Source organism: Protopterus annectens, chromosome 5.part1, assembly GCF_019279795.1.
Source record: "Protopterus annectens isolate FY-2018-M chromosome 5.part1, PAN1.0, whole genome shotgun sequence".
Taxonomy (NCBI): domain Eukaryota; kingdom Metazoa; phylum Chordata; order Ceratodontiformes; family Protopteridae; genus Protopterus; species Protopterus annectens.
The window spans coordinates 719,978,687-719,992,736 of NC_056736.1; the positions used below are offsets into that span (position 1 = coordinate 719,978,687).

At 37.9% G+C, this 14,050-nt stretch overlaps 1 protein-coding gene across 1 annotated transcript in view; it reads left to right on the forward strand.

The window, feature by feature from the left end:
- MYO7A (myosin VIIA) overlaps window positions 1-14,050 on the forward strand; it is a 1,588,820-nt gene that overhangs the window by 461,559 nt on the left and 1,113,211 nt on the right. Inside the window, exon 12 of the mRNA XM_044073349.1 lies at window positions 8,056-8,198. Within this exon, the coding sequence (XP_043929284.1) occupies window positions 8,056-8,198 (143 nt within the window). The remainder of the gene's footprint in view (window positions 1-8,055; window positions 8,199-14,050) is intronic.

Here is a 14,050-nt window from a genome sequence, read left to right on the forward strand (position 1 = left end):
GTGGTTGCTAGTGTATTCTAAATAACTGTTGGAGAAAGTACTTTTTCGAAATATTCTTGATTTAAATTCCCTCGCTCCACTGGAAATAAATGTGTCCAAGTATGCTACCCCCTCACAATTGCATGTATATGTGAACCTCAAATAACTGCTACCTTTATTCAGATATTTAAAAAAATTGTTTAGACTCTCAAGGTTACCGTCCCATAAGATAAATATGTCATCCAAAAACCTGGAGTAATGTCTAATGTGCTTATAATATCCACTCTTGAAGATGAACGAATCTTCCCAATCCAACATAACCAGATTAGCAAACATAGGGGCACAAGCCGCCCGCATTGCAACTCCTCTGGTCTGTCGATAATGTTCACCCTCAAAGTGGATATAGTTGTGTTCCAGCCCAATAGACATACACTCCAGTATTAGACTCACCTTGTCCCAGTCCAAATTTGCATATTTCCTAATGCTGTTGCAAAAAGCTTCCAATCCCTCTTGCTTGGAGATACATGAAAAGAGGTCTACTACGTCAATAGTGACATAAATTAGTTCTTCTCTACATAAGTCTGTGGTAAAACTACCCAAGAATTCCCAGGAGTCCTTAACCATATGAGGAATTCTAACATATAGATGTTTTAACCATGTGTCAATTGCCACACCTAATGGGAATGTTTTAGACTGACTTCCTGAAATTATAGGACAAAAGGGGGGGTCATTGATGTTTTTGTGAACCTTAGGAATACCCACTATGGTTGCTAATATCGGATGTTCAACCTTCAAAAAGTTATATGTATCAACTGTAATTCTGTTATCAATCAAAAATTCTTCTATAAACATATCTATGCAATTGTATGCAATATGTATTTTGTTTATAGACACAGTTTCATAACTGACGCAATCCAAAGAAGAATTCGCATGACAGGCAGGTGCATGGCCAAAATAGAGAGCTCAAAGTCAAAAAGGCAGCCAGCACCCAGAGTGAATGTTTTCAATATTCATTTATTCTGACCCAAACAACAGACCGGTTTCAGCACAAAGCCTTCTTCAGTGATAGCATGACACTCCATCAACTGACTTAATATAGCCATAAGATAACTGGCTAATAAGTAAATAAGTAAGGACAATTGCACATTTAAAGATATAATACCAAAAAATAAAAATGAGCATAAAAATCTAAATTTTTTATGTATACATACTGAAAGCAGAAAATGTTTCATATCTTAATATTTACACTGTGAAAACAAGCAAGCCTGATTGAACAACTTATATGTATATATCATCTTATAAATGATCATTAAGACCTGGGGTAAATACCCCCCCCAGTCTAATAATCCAAGCCTTTTCTTTGCTATAAAGCATATCGTGCCTTCCAAATTTATTAATATCAACCCTGATGGCATCAATAATTTGAAACTGAAACTTTGCACTGGTATGGGACAATACATGTTTGTATAAAGCACTGGATAGACATTTGTTCCTAATGTCACTAAAATGTTCTGACATCCTGATTCTCAACGGTCTTGAAGTCTGCCCAATAAAAAAGACAGAACAGGAACAAGTGGCAAGATATATGACCCAATTCGTCCCACAATTGCCAAAACATCTAATCTCAAAAACTTTTGTTGTACTCCTGCTAGAAAATTCTTTAGATTTCCTCATATATACACAAAATGAACAATGGCCACAGGAAAAGGAACCCCTTAGTTGATCACCAGAAAGTGTGAGTTGTGTACCACACGTATTCATCTGTCTTCCCTTTTTATGTAAGTTCAGATATGATCCCAAAGTACGACCTCTCCTGTATGAAAACTGGCACTCTAAAGCAAGAATATTAGCCAATGATGGGTTAGCTAGTAGAATATTCCAATTACTATTGATCACGTTTTTAATAACATTAGTATTCCTACCAAATGTGGTCACAAATCTAATGGGGACAAACCCTGTATTGTTTTTTTCTTTATAGCTAAGCAACTCATTTCTGTTAAATTATTCCGCCCAAATATATGCTGACATGATATGACCCGATTTATATCCTCTGGCCATAAGTCTGTTCTTTAAGTCATGCTGATAGTATTGATAACTTGCCTGATTGGAGCATATCCTTTTAATCCTCAAAAACTGAGATTTGGGAATATTTCTTATAATATGTTTTGGGTGTAGACTGTTGACATCCCTCAAGCTATTATATTGTGGATATTTTCTGAAAATGTTTGTATCAAGTGTATTATCACTATTTCTAGTGACAGAAACATCCAAGTATTGAATTTCACTGTACTGCATATTGAGAGTAAATTCAATACCCCCACTTGTTGTCATTTAGGTATTGAATGAACTCCAATAGATATTCCTGATCAGACTTCCAAATGAGCCAGCAGTCGTCAAGGTACCTACGCCAGATGTCCAATTCCTCTATATAGATATTATGGGCCCTGTCATAGATAAGCTGTTCCTTTAGGAACCCCATAAATAGGTCGGCATATATTGGTGCAAATGATGCCCCCTTTGCTGTACTTTGGACTTGCCAATAACAATCCTGATAAAAATAAAAAACATTCTTGGTTAGTACCTGTTCCACCAAACATAATATCAAAGTATTGAAACCCGGTGGATAAAGATTACCCTTGGCCAACCAATATTCAACGGCCTGTAACCCGGCCCAGTGCGGGATGTTAGTATATAAAGATTTAACATCAAGGGTGCACATCCACCAACCGGGCTCAAGTTGGGAATCTGCCACAATTTGTAGGAATTCAGTCGTGTCTTTCAACCTTGATCTAACTAAACTCAAAAGAGGTTGCAGATATAAAGTCAAGAATTCCGAAAGTGGTTCTGTTAATGAACCCTTTCCTGATACAATAGGTCTACCAGGTGTTTTTTTTTTAATTTTTACGAATTTTGGGCAATAAATAAAAAAATTGTCTATGTGGATCTGTCACTGTAAGTTGTTTCTGAGTATTTTTATTTATAATTCCCTCTTCAACAGCTAAGTCCAAAAATTCATGTACATTTTGGTAAACGTTTATTTCTGTATGAGTACGTCCAGTAGTGTTTCCAAATTCTTGACTGTATCTGTGCCTATGCTTTCTACCCCCCTGTGTCGCTTAACCCTAAAGGGTGATCCATACTTTTCATTTTCTTATGCACTGGGGACTCTTGAATAAGTACATGTTCAGGTTCAGTGGTTGGGGATTTTTCCCCTGATGTACTGCTGAAATCTGTCTTAGACTTTTTCAATATAGACCTTGGTCTCTTTTTTCTAAATCTAGTTTGTCCCGAATCCCCCTCCCTAAACCTCAAATATTTCTTAGTTTCTGCATAATCAGCCACATCCCTTTGAAATTTATGTATTTTCTTATTTCTTAATGCTTGCTCCAAAGTGAGTAGTTCTTTGGAGAGCTTAGATAAACATGTGTTGTATACTGTTTGTCCCTCAAAGGGCTTAATGTTTTTTAAAGTAATTTGTCTGATGATGAATTAAGTTTAATTAAAGATCTTAAGGAGGATCTAAACATTTGAATAATGAAGCCGGACAAGGGAGGGGGAGCTGTTATATATGATGCCATGGAATACACTATGAAAATGTATGAAATTCTTCAGCAGTCAGGGAATTATGAAACTGTGTCTATAAACGAAATACATATTGCATACAATCGCATAGATAAGTTTATAGAATAATTTTTGATTGATAGCAGAATTACAGTTGATACATATAACTTTTTGAAGGTCGAACATCCGATATTAGCAACAATAGTGGGTATTCCTAAAGTTCACAAAAACATCAACAACCCCCCCCCCCCTTGTCCTATAATTTCAGGAAGTCAGTCTAAAACATTCCCATTAGGTGTGGCAATTGACACATGGTAAAAACATCTATATGTTAGAATTCCTCATATGGTTAAGGACTCCTGGGAATTCTTGGGTAGTTTTACCACAGACCTATGTAGAGAAGAACTAATTTATGTCACTATTGACGTAGTAGACCTCTTTTCATGTATCCCCAAGCAAGAGGAATTGGAAGATTTTTGCAACAGCATTACGAAATATGCTAATTTGGACTGGGACAAGGTGAGTCTAATACCGGAGTGTATGTCTATTGTGCTGGAACACAACTATATCCACTTTGAGGGTGAACATTATCGACAGACCAGAGGAGTTACAATGGGGGCGGCTTGCGCCCCTGTGTTTGCTAATCCGGTTATGTTGGATTGGGAAGATTCGGTCATCTTCAACAGTGGATATTATAAGCACATTAGACATTAATCTAGGTTTTTGGATGACATACGGTAACCTTGAGAGTCTAAATAATTTTTTTGAATATCTGAACAAAGGTAGCAGTTATTTGAGGTTCACATATACGTGCAATTGTGAGGGGATAGCATACTTGGACACATTTATTTCCAGTGGAGCGAGGGGATTTAAATCAAGAATATTTCGAAAAAGTACTTTCTCCAACAGTTATTTGGAATACACTAGTAACCACCCCAGAAAATTGATGTACAGTATTTTTAAGGGACAATGCATAACAGCAGCACATATGACTTCCACTTATACAGATATGATAGATGAATTAGAATTCATTATGCATTTATTTAGTGAAAGGGGATATCCCAGACAGATGATGAATGATGTTAAGAAATATGTTATTAATGAATGGGGTAAGAGATACCCCCCACTTTTAGGAGTAAATAAAAAGGAGAATGAAAGATATCAACGTGCATCCATTCTTGAGTATGGTCCTTATGTTAATGAGGTTAAAAGTATATTGACTAGGAACTGGAATGTAATGAAATCTGATAAGGAAATTAGAGATATATTGGGGGAAAAGCCTAATTTTGTGTTCAAAATGGGATGTAACATAAAGATGTACTTAGAGCATGGTAGAATAAGTAGTGGATGATTTACTAGTACTAAATATACAACTAAATGTGGTCGCTGCAATCAATTTCACACTATTATGGAGGATGAAGGAGTGACATTGGACAATGTTAACAAAACAAAGATTATATTTAGGCAGGGGAACTGCAACTCCAAACTAGTGATATATATGGCTAAATGTATAGTATGTACAGGGTATTACACAGGAAAGACCGAAAGGAGCCTAAAAAAGAGAATTTTTGATCATATGTACAGTATTAGATTAAGTGATTACAACAACGCACTCTTTAGGCACATTGAGAAATGGGGTGACCATCATACATTTAAGTTCTCTATTTTGGAGAATATTAAGATAGATCCCCAGGGAGGCAACTATAAGGCTGCTCTGGGATACAAGGAGGTCTGGTGGCAACTTTTCACAGATGCATCTACACTGCCTGGGCTCAATGATCATATCACAATTAAACCAGTTTTGATTCAAAAATGCAAACGAAGTTATGTTTAATTGTATTAATGTTCAGGTATATGTGAGTTCATAAGGTGAATGAAATGGTATTTAATTATATCTCACAGATACACACATATATATATATATTTATATATATATATATATATATATATATATATATATATATATATATATATATATATATATATATATATATACATCTACATCAATGAAATATATATATTATATATATTTTTTATATTTTTTATGTATGTTTTTTATTTGTGTTAGTTAGGTGTCTTATTGGTTGACATGTAAATGTTCTCCTGCTCGATTCTCTGCTGGAGTGCCTTCTGTGTGGAGTCTGCATGTCCTCCCCGCGGTCGAGTGGCCTCCGAAAGACATGCATGAATGGGCGTGCCTTCGCTGAAGGTTGGGCGTCGGGCTGGTATATTGGCACCATAAAAATCGACTGCCAATCATTAGTGGACCAGAATTCTGCTGTTGCGACTCCTAACCGGGCAAAGCCAAAAAAACAAACATTAGTTGACATATAAATGAATTTTATATTATATATAATTTATATTTTACAGTTTTCCAGATATTTACATGAGTAGGAATTTCAGTTAGTAGAAATTATTTATTTTTAACATAAATGATGTTTATTTTGACTCAAGTGAATATCTTGTTATAAATTTAATATATATATATATATATATATATATATATATATATATATATATATATATATACTTATTAATATATATATTAATTATTATATTTTATATATTTAATATATTGGAGTGATGCATTTATTTAATATATATTTTTCTATATAGTACAATAGTTTTTTATGAAGCACAATTAATTATTCAATACATAATGTGAAGTATATATCATGTAAGTTCACTTTAAGAAATTTTTTTTTAAATGGACATTTTGGCGCCAAAATTAATATTTAAGTCGTCTGCAGATTTTGTATTATTGTTCTGATGAAGCCTACATTCAGTGGGTGAAAGAGCTTAACTTTCATTTGTATTAAAGAAGATTTTTTTATAACTGCCTCTAGTGCTCGACCTTTTGTTTGTGGTAGAGTTTGTGACAGTTCACGTTCGTGCATTGGATGAGGAGTGTGTTTTATATTCTGGTTTTGTAAGGCTTTGTCACTTGTATGACTGCAAAGAGTCTCAGGGACAGTTTATTTATGTTAACAGCCAACAAAAATATTCCTTGACAGACTGTTTCATCAAAGCCCTTTTTACTGAGCTTAATAAACTACATGTGCTTTAAAGAGAAATTTTGTTTGTGGAGGCAAAGCCCCTGCAACCCCCCCCCTCAACATTATAACTACCGCTAAGATTGCCAGACTATAGTCGTGGGTTATAAATCCAGTCATCAGAGCCTGTTTTATTTTTCTTAGGTTATAAACCCATTCTTCAGAGGCTCTTTTATACTTTGTAATTTATAAACCCACTCATAAGAGCCTGTCTATGCTTCAAACCATGTTGCCCCATGTGCAAAATTATTTCCAAAGGTACACAACTATGATGAGTGATATTTCCAGTAATTTCTAATGCATTTTTAAATTTATTCATATGGTTAAAATCAGCTTGTTTTGAGCATCAAAGTGCACAGACACTAATTTTTAGAACATTACTGGATTTTTAAGTTATTTCTATGCAGTCAATATCATATGCCTCACTATGTAGGTGCATATTAAATAAAGAATAAATGCCATCCATCTTTGAAATGATCACATGCCTACTCTAATATTTCATGGTGATGTCAGGAATATAGTAAAGGAATACAGCAAGGGAGATCCTGGGTCCAGTACTATACAATGTGTTAATTTTAGAAATATCTGAGTGTACAGATAACAGGATTAGCTTCTTCACTGATGACTCAAAGACATGTCTAAGAGTGGGATGATTGAGAGGATTCTAAGGAAGGATACTATTCAAGTTTGTTGATGTTGGTTAAGAAAGGCTGACCAGGTAGGTGAAAGATGGTGGCTGAGAGTCAGCGATTACAGGAAGTAGTTACTTAGACCAAAAAACACCAATGTGAGGTACTGGATGGTGAGATCAGAAGTCATGATGACAGAAAGAAAGGAATCAAAGGAGTTTTACCAAACTTTTACTTTGCTGCTTTGGGCATTGTCATGTTGCACCTTGAATTCTGTGTGCAGTTCTGGAGACCTTACTTTAGACTATGGAAAGTCTAGAGAAAAGCTACCAGAAGGATTTGTAAGATGGAGGAGAAACAACATGACCAGAGTGTAAAGGAGCTGGTTCGGTTCTCGCTGGAGACCATAGAGTGAGAGGAGGGAGGCCTGATGTGAATTTACACTATGGACTATCACCCAGAACAGCAGTGATAGAAGGGGTAGAGAACCAAGTATCCTGAATCTACAAAATTACATCTTGATATAAAGGCTGCTAACCCAATGGAATAAATTGCTGTGGTGAGCAGACTCTGCAGAGACCTTCATAATGGCATGGAGTAGGTGGGAAAAGGCTGAGGGAAAAGGACTGTCTGGCAGTCATGTCAAATGTAAATCATTTGAAGGGCTTACTACGGAGGTTAACTCTCTCTTTCTCTCTCTCTTTGTCATCAAACAAAATTTAAATGCCATATTGTTTGGGAATGATTTGTTGAATGTTGTTAAGATGTCAGTATTTGTTTTGGAACAGAACTTGCAACCTAACATTACCCATGCTCATTTGTTTTTTTTACAGGGAATCTATGGAAGGCTATTTGTTTGGATTGTGGATAAAATTAATGCTGCGATTTACAAACCTCCTTCTCATGAACTTAAATTTGTGAGGCGCTCCATTGGTCTACTGGACATTTTTGGATTTGAGAACTTCAGTGTCAACAGGTATGTCGAAGTGAAGGAAGCAGAGAACCATTAACTATATTTTTGTTGGTTTTATGCTCACTTACCACAGTAACCTGCAGGATTATGCTTTGCCTGGCTACAGTCCGTCAGTACCAGTCCCAGAAGCTACATATTGGTGCTGTTCAAAGGGTGAGGCGAAAGTGAATGACTGGAGACCAACAGGCATCAGACTGTAGTTAGCAGTGTTTTCCTCTGCTATTTTTCATACCTTGATAATTAGTGTGTGAAGCCCACATGTACATAAGTGCTAGCATGTGCATGCTTCTATTATTGGGCATCCATTGGGTATATAATCCCCAGAAGGTGGTGAATAAGCAGTAAAGATTCCTAAGACATTCTCCCCCATAGAATAAACCTGAGAAAGCCCACTCAGTCTTCCCTATCTCCTGCATTGTCCTTCATAACATGTGGGGCTATTTGTCCAGGCACAGCCTGTGGTGCAGATGAATAACCTGTGCTATGCTTTTGAGTCAGTAATTCCCTTCCAAGTGTCAGAGGTTCTAACAGGGTTAAATTGGATGAAATGAGAAAAGGACAGACTATCTCTGCATTTTTTTTATTGCTGTTGAGCAACAGGCACATAGTACTGTCTCCAGCATGTGAACACTTTAATATCAGAATTAAGTTGGCTACAGATTCTAGTGTAAATCAATGCGTCATTTCTGTTCAAGGGACTGTGATTATGTAAGGGGATCTAGTTCTTTGTATGTCAGACACAGAGTACACATATCTACTTTAAGCATTAAATACCTCCTGAAGAGGTATATTTTCCTATCTATAATGCATGGATGTCATTTAAGTAAGTAAATTAGCATGCCAAGTATCATACCACTGCTGCAAGCATTGGCTTGGCATTGGGTAAACAAAAAACACTAGAGTATTGTGGGTTTCCTATTCCAAAACCTAGGGTAGGGGCAGTTCTTTGTTACTGACCTGTATAGCCATATGAAGACAAAAAGCAACGAAAGCCTCCAAACCGTACGCTGTAAACCGACAGTTATGGGTGTTTTATTACTGGACAGCATCCAGCAGCTAGTAGAAGGGAGTTTGTTTTCCATATGGCCTTGACAATCTTGGCATTTGCTAGAACACATTCTGCATGGATGATGAGGGCATATGTATGTGAATAGTCATATAAACCCAGACGCAGTCATACTAGGAAAACATGCTCATCTCATCCTGCTCCTTTGCAGTTCGAACACGACCCACACAGAGCTCAGTGCGCTCTCACGTCACGTTCTTACTTGTCTTGTTTATTCATTCTCAGTTGTACACTCTTTCTTTTAAAGAACAAAAGTACTTCAAATCACTTTTTCATCTGTTTACATTGAAAGTTCTCCTTCACTTTGCCCTAAGCATGCAACAATACCATATACATAAGTAAGCATTTTCAGACACGTTTCTAAGCCCCAAACTGATTTGGTGAAAGTGTAATATCATTTGATGGCACAGTGAACTTGTGTAAATGTGTCTTGTGAATAACAAGATTTTACCACAACAGTGTGTTAGTTTGTGTGGTGATGCTGTTGACTTTTAGGCTTTGCAACGGGGGCTGTAGCTGAGTGCCCCCCCTTACACCCCACCACCCATGTATAGCAATAAATAAAATGTTGTTTGGATGGGGTTAAAGGGAACCCTTGCCCCTTCACAAAATTTAGCAGAAAGTGTTGCAAGTCCATATTACACAAATCACATAGTAATCATGATCACATTGTATTACTGTAATGCCCGCTTTCTTTCTTGATGCTGGAATTTTGGAACTTTGTTAACTAATCATTTTACATTATTACAAATTTGCCATAACTATGATAATATATTTTATAACTTCTGGATTATAGTAACTGCTAATGTGAGACACTGATCTTGCCAGCAATCTGTGAGTCAAACATATAACCTTTTTGTGGAGAAGAAGGACGGAATTAGTCCATACAAACACAATGTGTGAGAAATGCAACTATATTAAGAACCATGAATCCATGCTCTCTCACACACCAGTCAGTACATATGACAATGAGTGGGTTGCCAGCATGCACATCTCACCTCCTACTCCACCCAAACCCACATCACATATACCTACATATGTGGAGGTCCTCATCAGAAACATAGCTAAACACCAGAGACCTCCCAAGCACAAACACAAGTATGTTACACATAATACCTCTTCTACAGAACACATTGCACATAATAGCTCACAGGTTAAACCCTTAAGGTAAAACACAAACTCCAACATATTACTCATAGGTGAGTCCATTGTGAGATACACTGATGTCCCTCTCACCAGGCTAGATAAGGAAAAGGTCATGGTCAGCTGTCTGTCAGGTGCCAGGATATGCCAAATCACACATGCACACAAGTCTCTCAATAACAGATACTGCTATGACTCTACCATAGTCCATGTTGGTGTGAATGACTTGAGACGTACCTCTCTAGACTATATGAAGAGAGACATGATTGAGGCCTTGGACTATGTGTAACAGGCAGTATGCCCCTAGCCTTAAGCAGCATTTTACCTTCACGTAGGATGATGCCTCAACACAAACAGAAAATGATTGACTTCAGTAATTGGCTTAGTTTCCGGTGTCATTCTAAGTGGATCTAATATCTGACATGATCAACAGACCTCAGTGCTTTGACAGAGATGGTCTTCATCTGTCACCCCTGGGATTTCGGCTACTGACTAAGGCACTTGCCACCCCCATAGTGCCTTTTTTAATAGTGTCTCAAGGACAAAATTCCCAACATAAAAAGTCCATCTAATAACAACCTCAGGGTTATGCTTCTAAATGCTAGGAGTCTCAACACAAAACTGCACTCACTGGAACCTGTCCTCACCTTGGAAGAAGCAGACTATTGTACAGTCATGGAGACCTGGTTCAAGGCTGTGGCGAGCACCCCAGCCATACCGGTGTGCACCTCAGTCCCCACATTCAGACATCAAACTGAAGGCATAAAAACTAAAGGAGGTGGTGTATCAATATTCATTAAAGATAAATACACCTCCAGATTGGTTAAACCATATGATTCCATAGAGACACTTCAGGTGCAATTAACTGTTGGTAGGACACCTATTCAAGTCATTGCAAGCTACAGGACCCCCTCAATGAATCAGGACACCCAGTCTGCCTATTTGGATCTACTTGAGTCTATCAAGATACGTCCAAACACAATGGTTTTGGGTGACTTTAACTACCCATCCATTGACTGGGTAAATTACCCGTGCTCAAACTCATCTGCCCAAAGGTTCCTTGACTTCATTAACTCTGATGCCCTGGAACAGCTGATTGACACCCCCACAAGGGATGTTAACATCATCGATCTGGTGCTTACCATTATGGGGGACCAATGTACGACCCCCACTGTGAGGTCCTCCCTGGTGACATCTGACCACAAATCGGTCTCATTTAAAGTAACTATCACACCTGACCGCCCCCTCAGCAGCAGCTAAACTAAAAAAACTTTTCCAAAGCAGATTATAACCTCTTATGAGATGGTATAAATAGCTTCAGTGCACAACTGCACCTCTGTAATGGAGCTGACAACTATGCCAAGTTCTACACCAGTGCTTTATACAAGCACCCGTATAACCACATTGACTCTACCATACCAGATAGGACCAAAACAAGCTCCTCAATGAAGAGCAAACCTGCCTGGTATACAACTGCCATTAACAGGCTTTACAATAAGAGTAAGAAATTGCTATCTAAGAGTAAGAGGGATTGAACCCTCCTAAATGGGAAACACTCCCTCCTCAGCTTAAATAAGCAAATAGGACTTCTTGTGAAGTTCTCCAAAACAAACTACACATTCAAATTAGCTTCTTCAACAAAGAAGAACCACAAAGCGTTCTATATTTGCATCTGTAACCTAAAAGGAAAGGCCCAGATTTGTGCCGAACTGGTAGTTAATGATACCACATATATTGAGCCTGTGGACATAGCTAATCTGTTGGCCGACAGGTTCTGTGAAAACTTCACTCCCCTATCCTCATAACACGTACCCCATGACATTCCTATCACCTGTCTCCTACCTTGTATCTCTAAAAAGCAGGTCATAAATGCCCTCTGTAAGGCCAAAAACACAACATCTATGGGACATGATAACATCCCAGGCTGCATCCAATATCAATTAGCAGCACCATTGGCTACTCTTTACAATCATAGTGTAAGCACCAGCTTTGTCCCAGCTGAATTGAAAATGGCCACTGTTGTTCCCTTGCATGAAGGTGGTGTTTCCACTGACACCAGGAACTATAGACCTATAAGTCTGACTAGCCTTATCTGTAAGGCCATGGAATAAATCATCATGGACTTTATCAAGCAAAGATATAGATAATCTCCAAATACTTGACCCTACTCAGTTTGGATTTGTCAAAGGGAGATCATGCATGTTAAACCTAGTGGACTTCTCTGAAACAGTCACCAAGGCCCTGGACTAGGGGAAATCTTTGCATACAGCCTACATGGACTTAGCCAAGGCATTTGACACTAGCCCCCACTCAGGCATCATTGACAAACTCACCCAACTAGGTATCATCCCTTATATCATTGTATTGCTAACTGGCTCACTGATAGAAGTCATATAGTCAAAATAGGGGAATCCACCTCCAACAGCAGACCTGTAACCTGTGATGTTACACAGGGATCATTCCTGGGACCTCTAATGTTTGGAATCTATTTCTCAGAAGTACAAGCAAAAATTAAAAGTCTGTGGCTGACAAAGTTTGCTGATGACTGCAAACTAAGAGCAGTCATAGAATCTCCAAATGATGTCAACATCCTACAAGGGGGTCTGACAAACAAATGACTGGTGCCAAAGTCATGGCCTCAAACTCAATGCAAAAAAAATTGTGTTATCATCTCTTTTGGTAAGAGTGATGTTCCTGCTAACTACCCCATCAACAGAAGCACCTTAAGTATGCACCCTGTACTCTTCCCTCATTAGGCCAATAGCTGAGTACAATGCCCCTTTTGGTATATACCTTTCCAAGCACCTGCAGCAAATGGAGAAACCACAAAGGTTCCTCACAAAAAAAATTCAAGGTCTTCAGCATCTGTCTTATGGGGATCGTCTGAAATCACTGTCACTTTATTCTGTGTCATACAGACTACTCAGAGGGGATCTCTGCCTTGCATACGAGGCAATCTTTGACACTGCTTTATTGGAAATGCTGCATATCCATAAGTCAAATGGTACACAGGTTATAGCCAGGAAATGAGTCTACCTTTCGATGAATGGTGACTCCTTTATTTCTATCTTCCCAACTACAGCCCCCCAAATAAACAAGTCCCAGAATACTTATGTGAGGTCATAGTTGGGTGATACTTGTTTTACCCTTTCATGGTGTTTCTCTTTCTCTGCAGTTGTGTGACCATGAAGTTAGTTTTATGTGTGTGTATGTGTGTGAGTATATATATATATATATATATATATATATATATATATATATATATAAAATTCCACTTTATAATCTCAAAATACTGAAATCTCAAATTTCAGTATCTCGAGACCATAATGTCAAATCCACAAAACACCGACAGCCCAAAACCACGAAACTTCAAATCCCGAACACACAGCATACACCACACCACACATACACCACAATACTGACACTACAAAAAAACCCCACATAAAAATATAACACCACACATCCACAAACCTACACTACAAATAAGCTGGGGGGGAGGCCCCCCTGTACCCCCCATGTGGGGGGCTGTGCCCCCTACACCCCCCCACTTATATATACTAACAACGAGATCACACAAACAGAAAAAGTCAGTAAACTCACACCCAGACATTATAGAGTCCCTTACACACACACACACACACACACA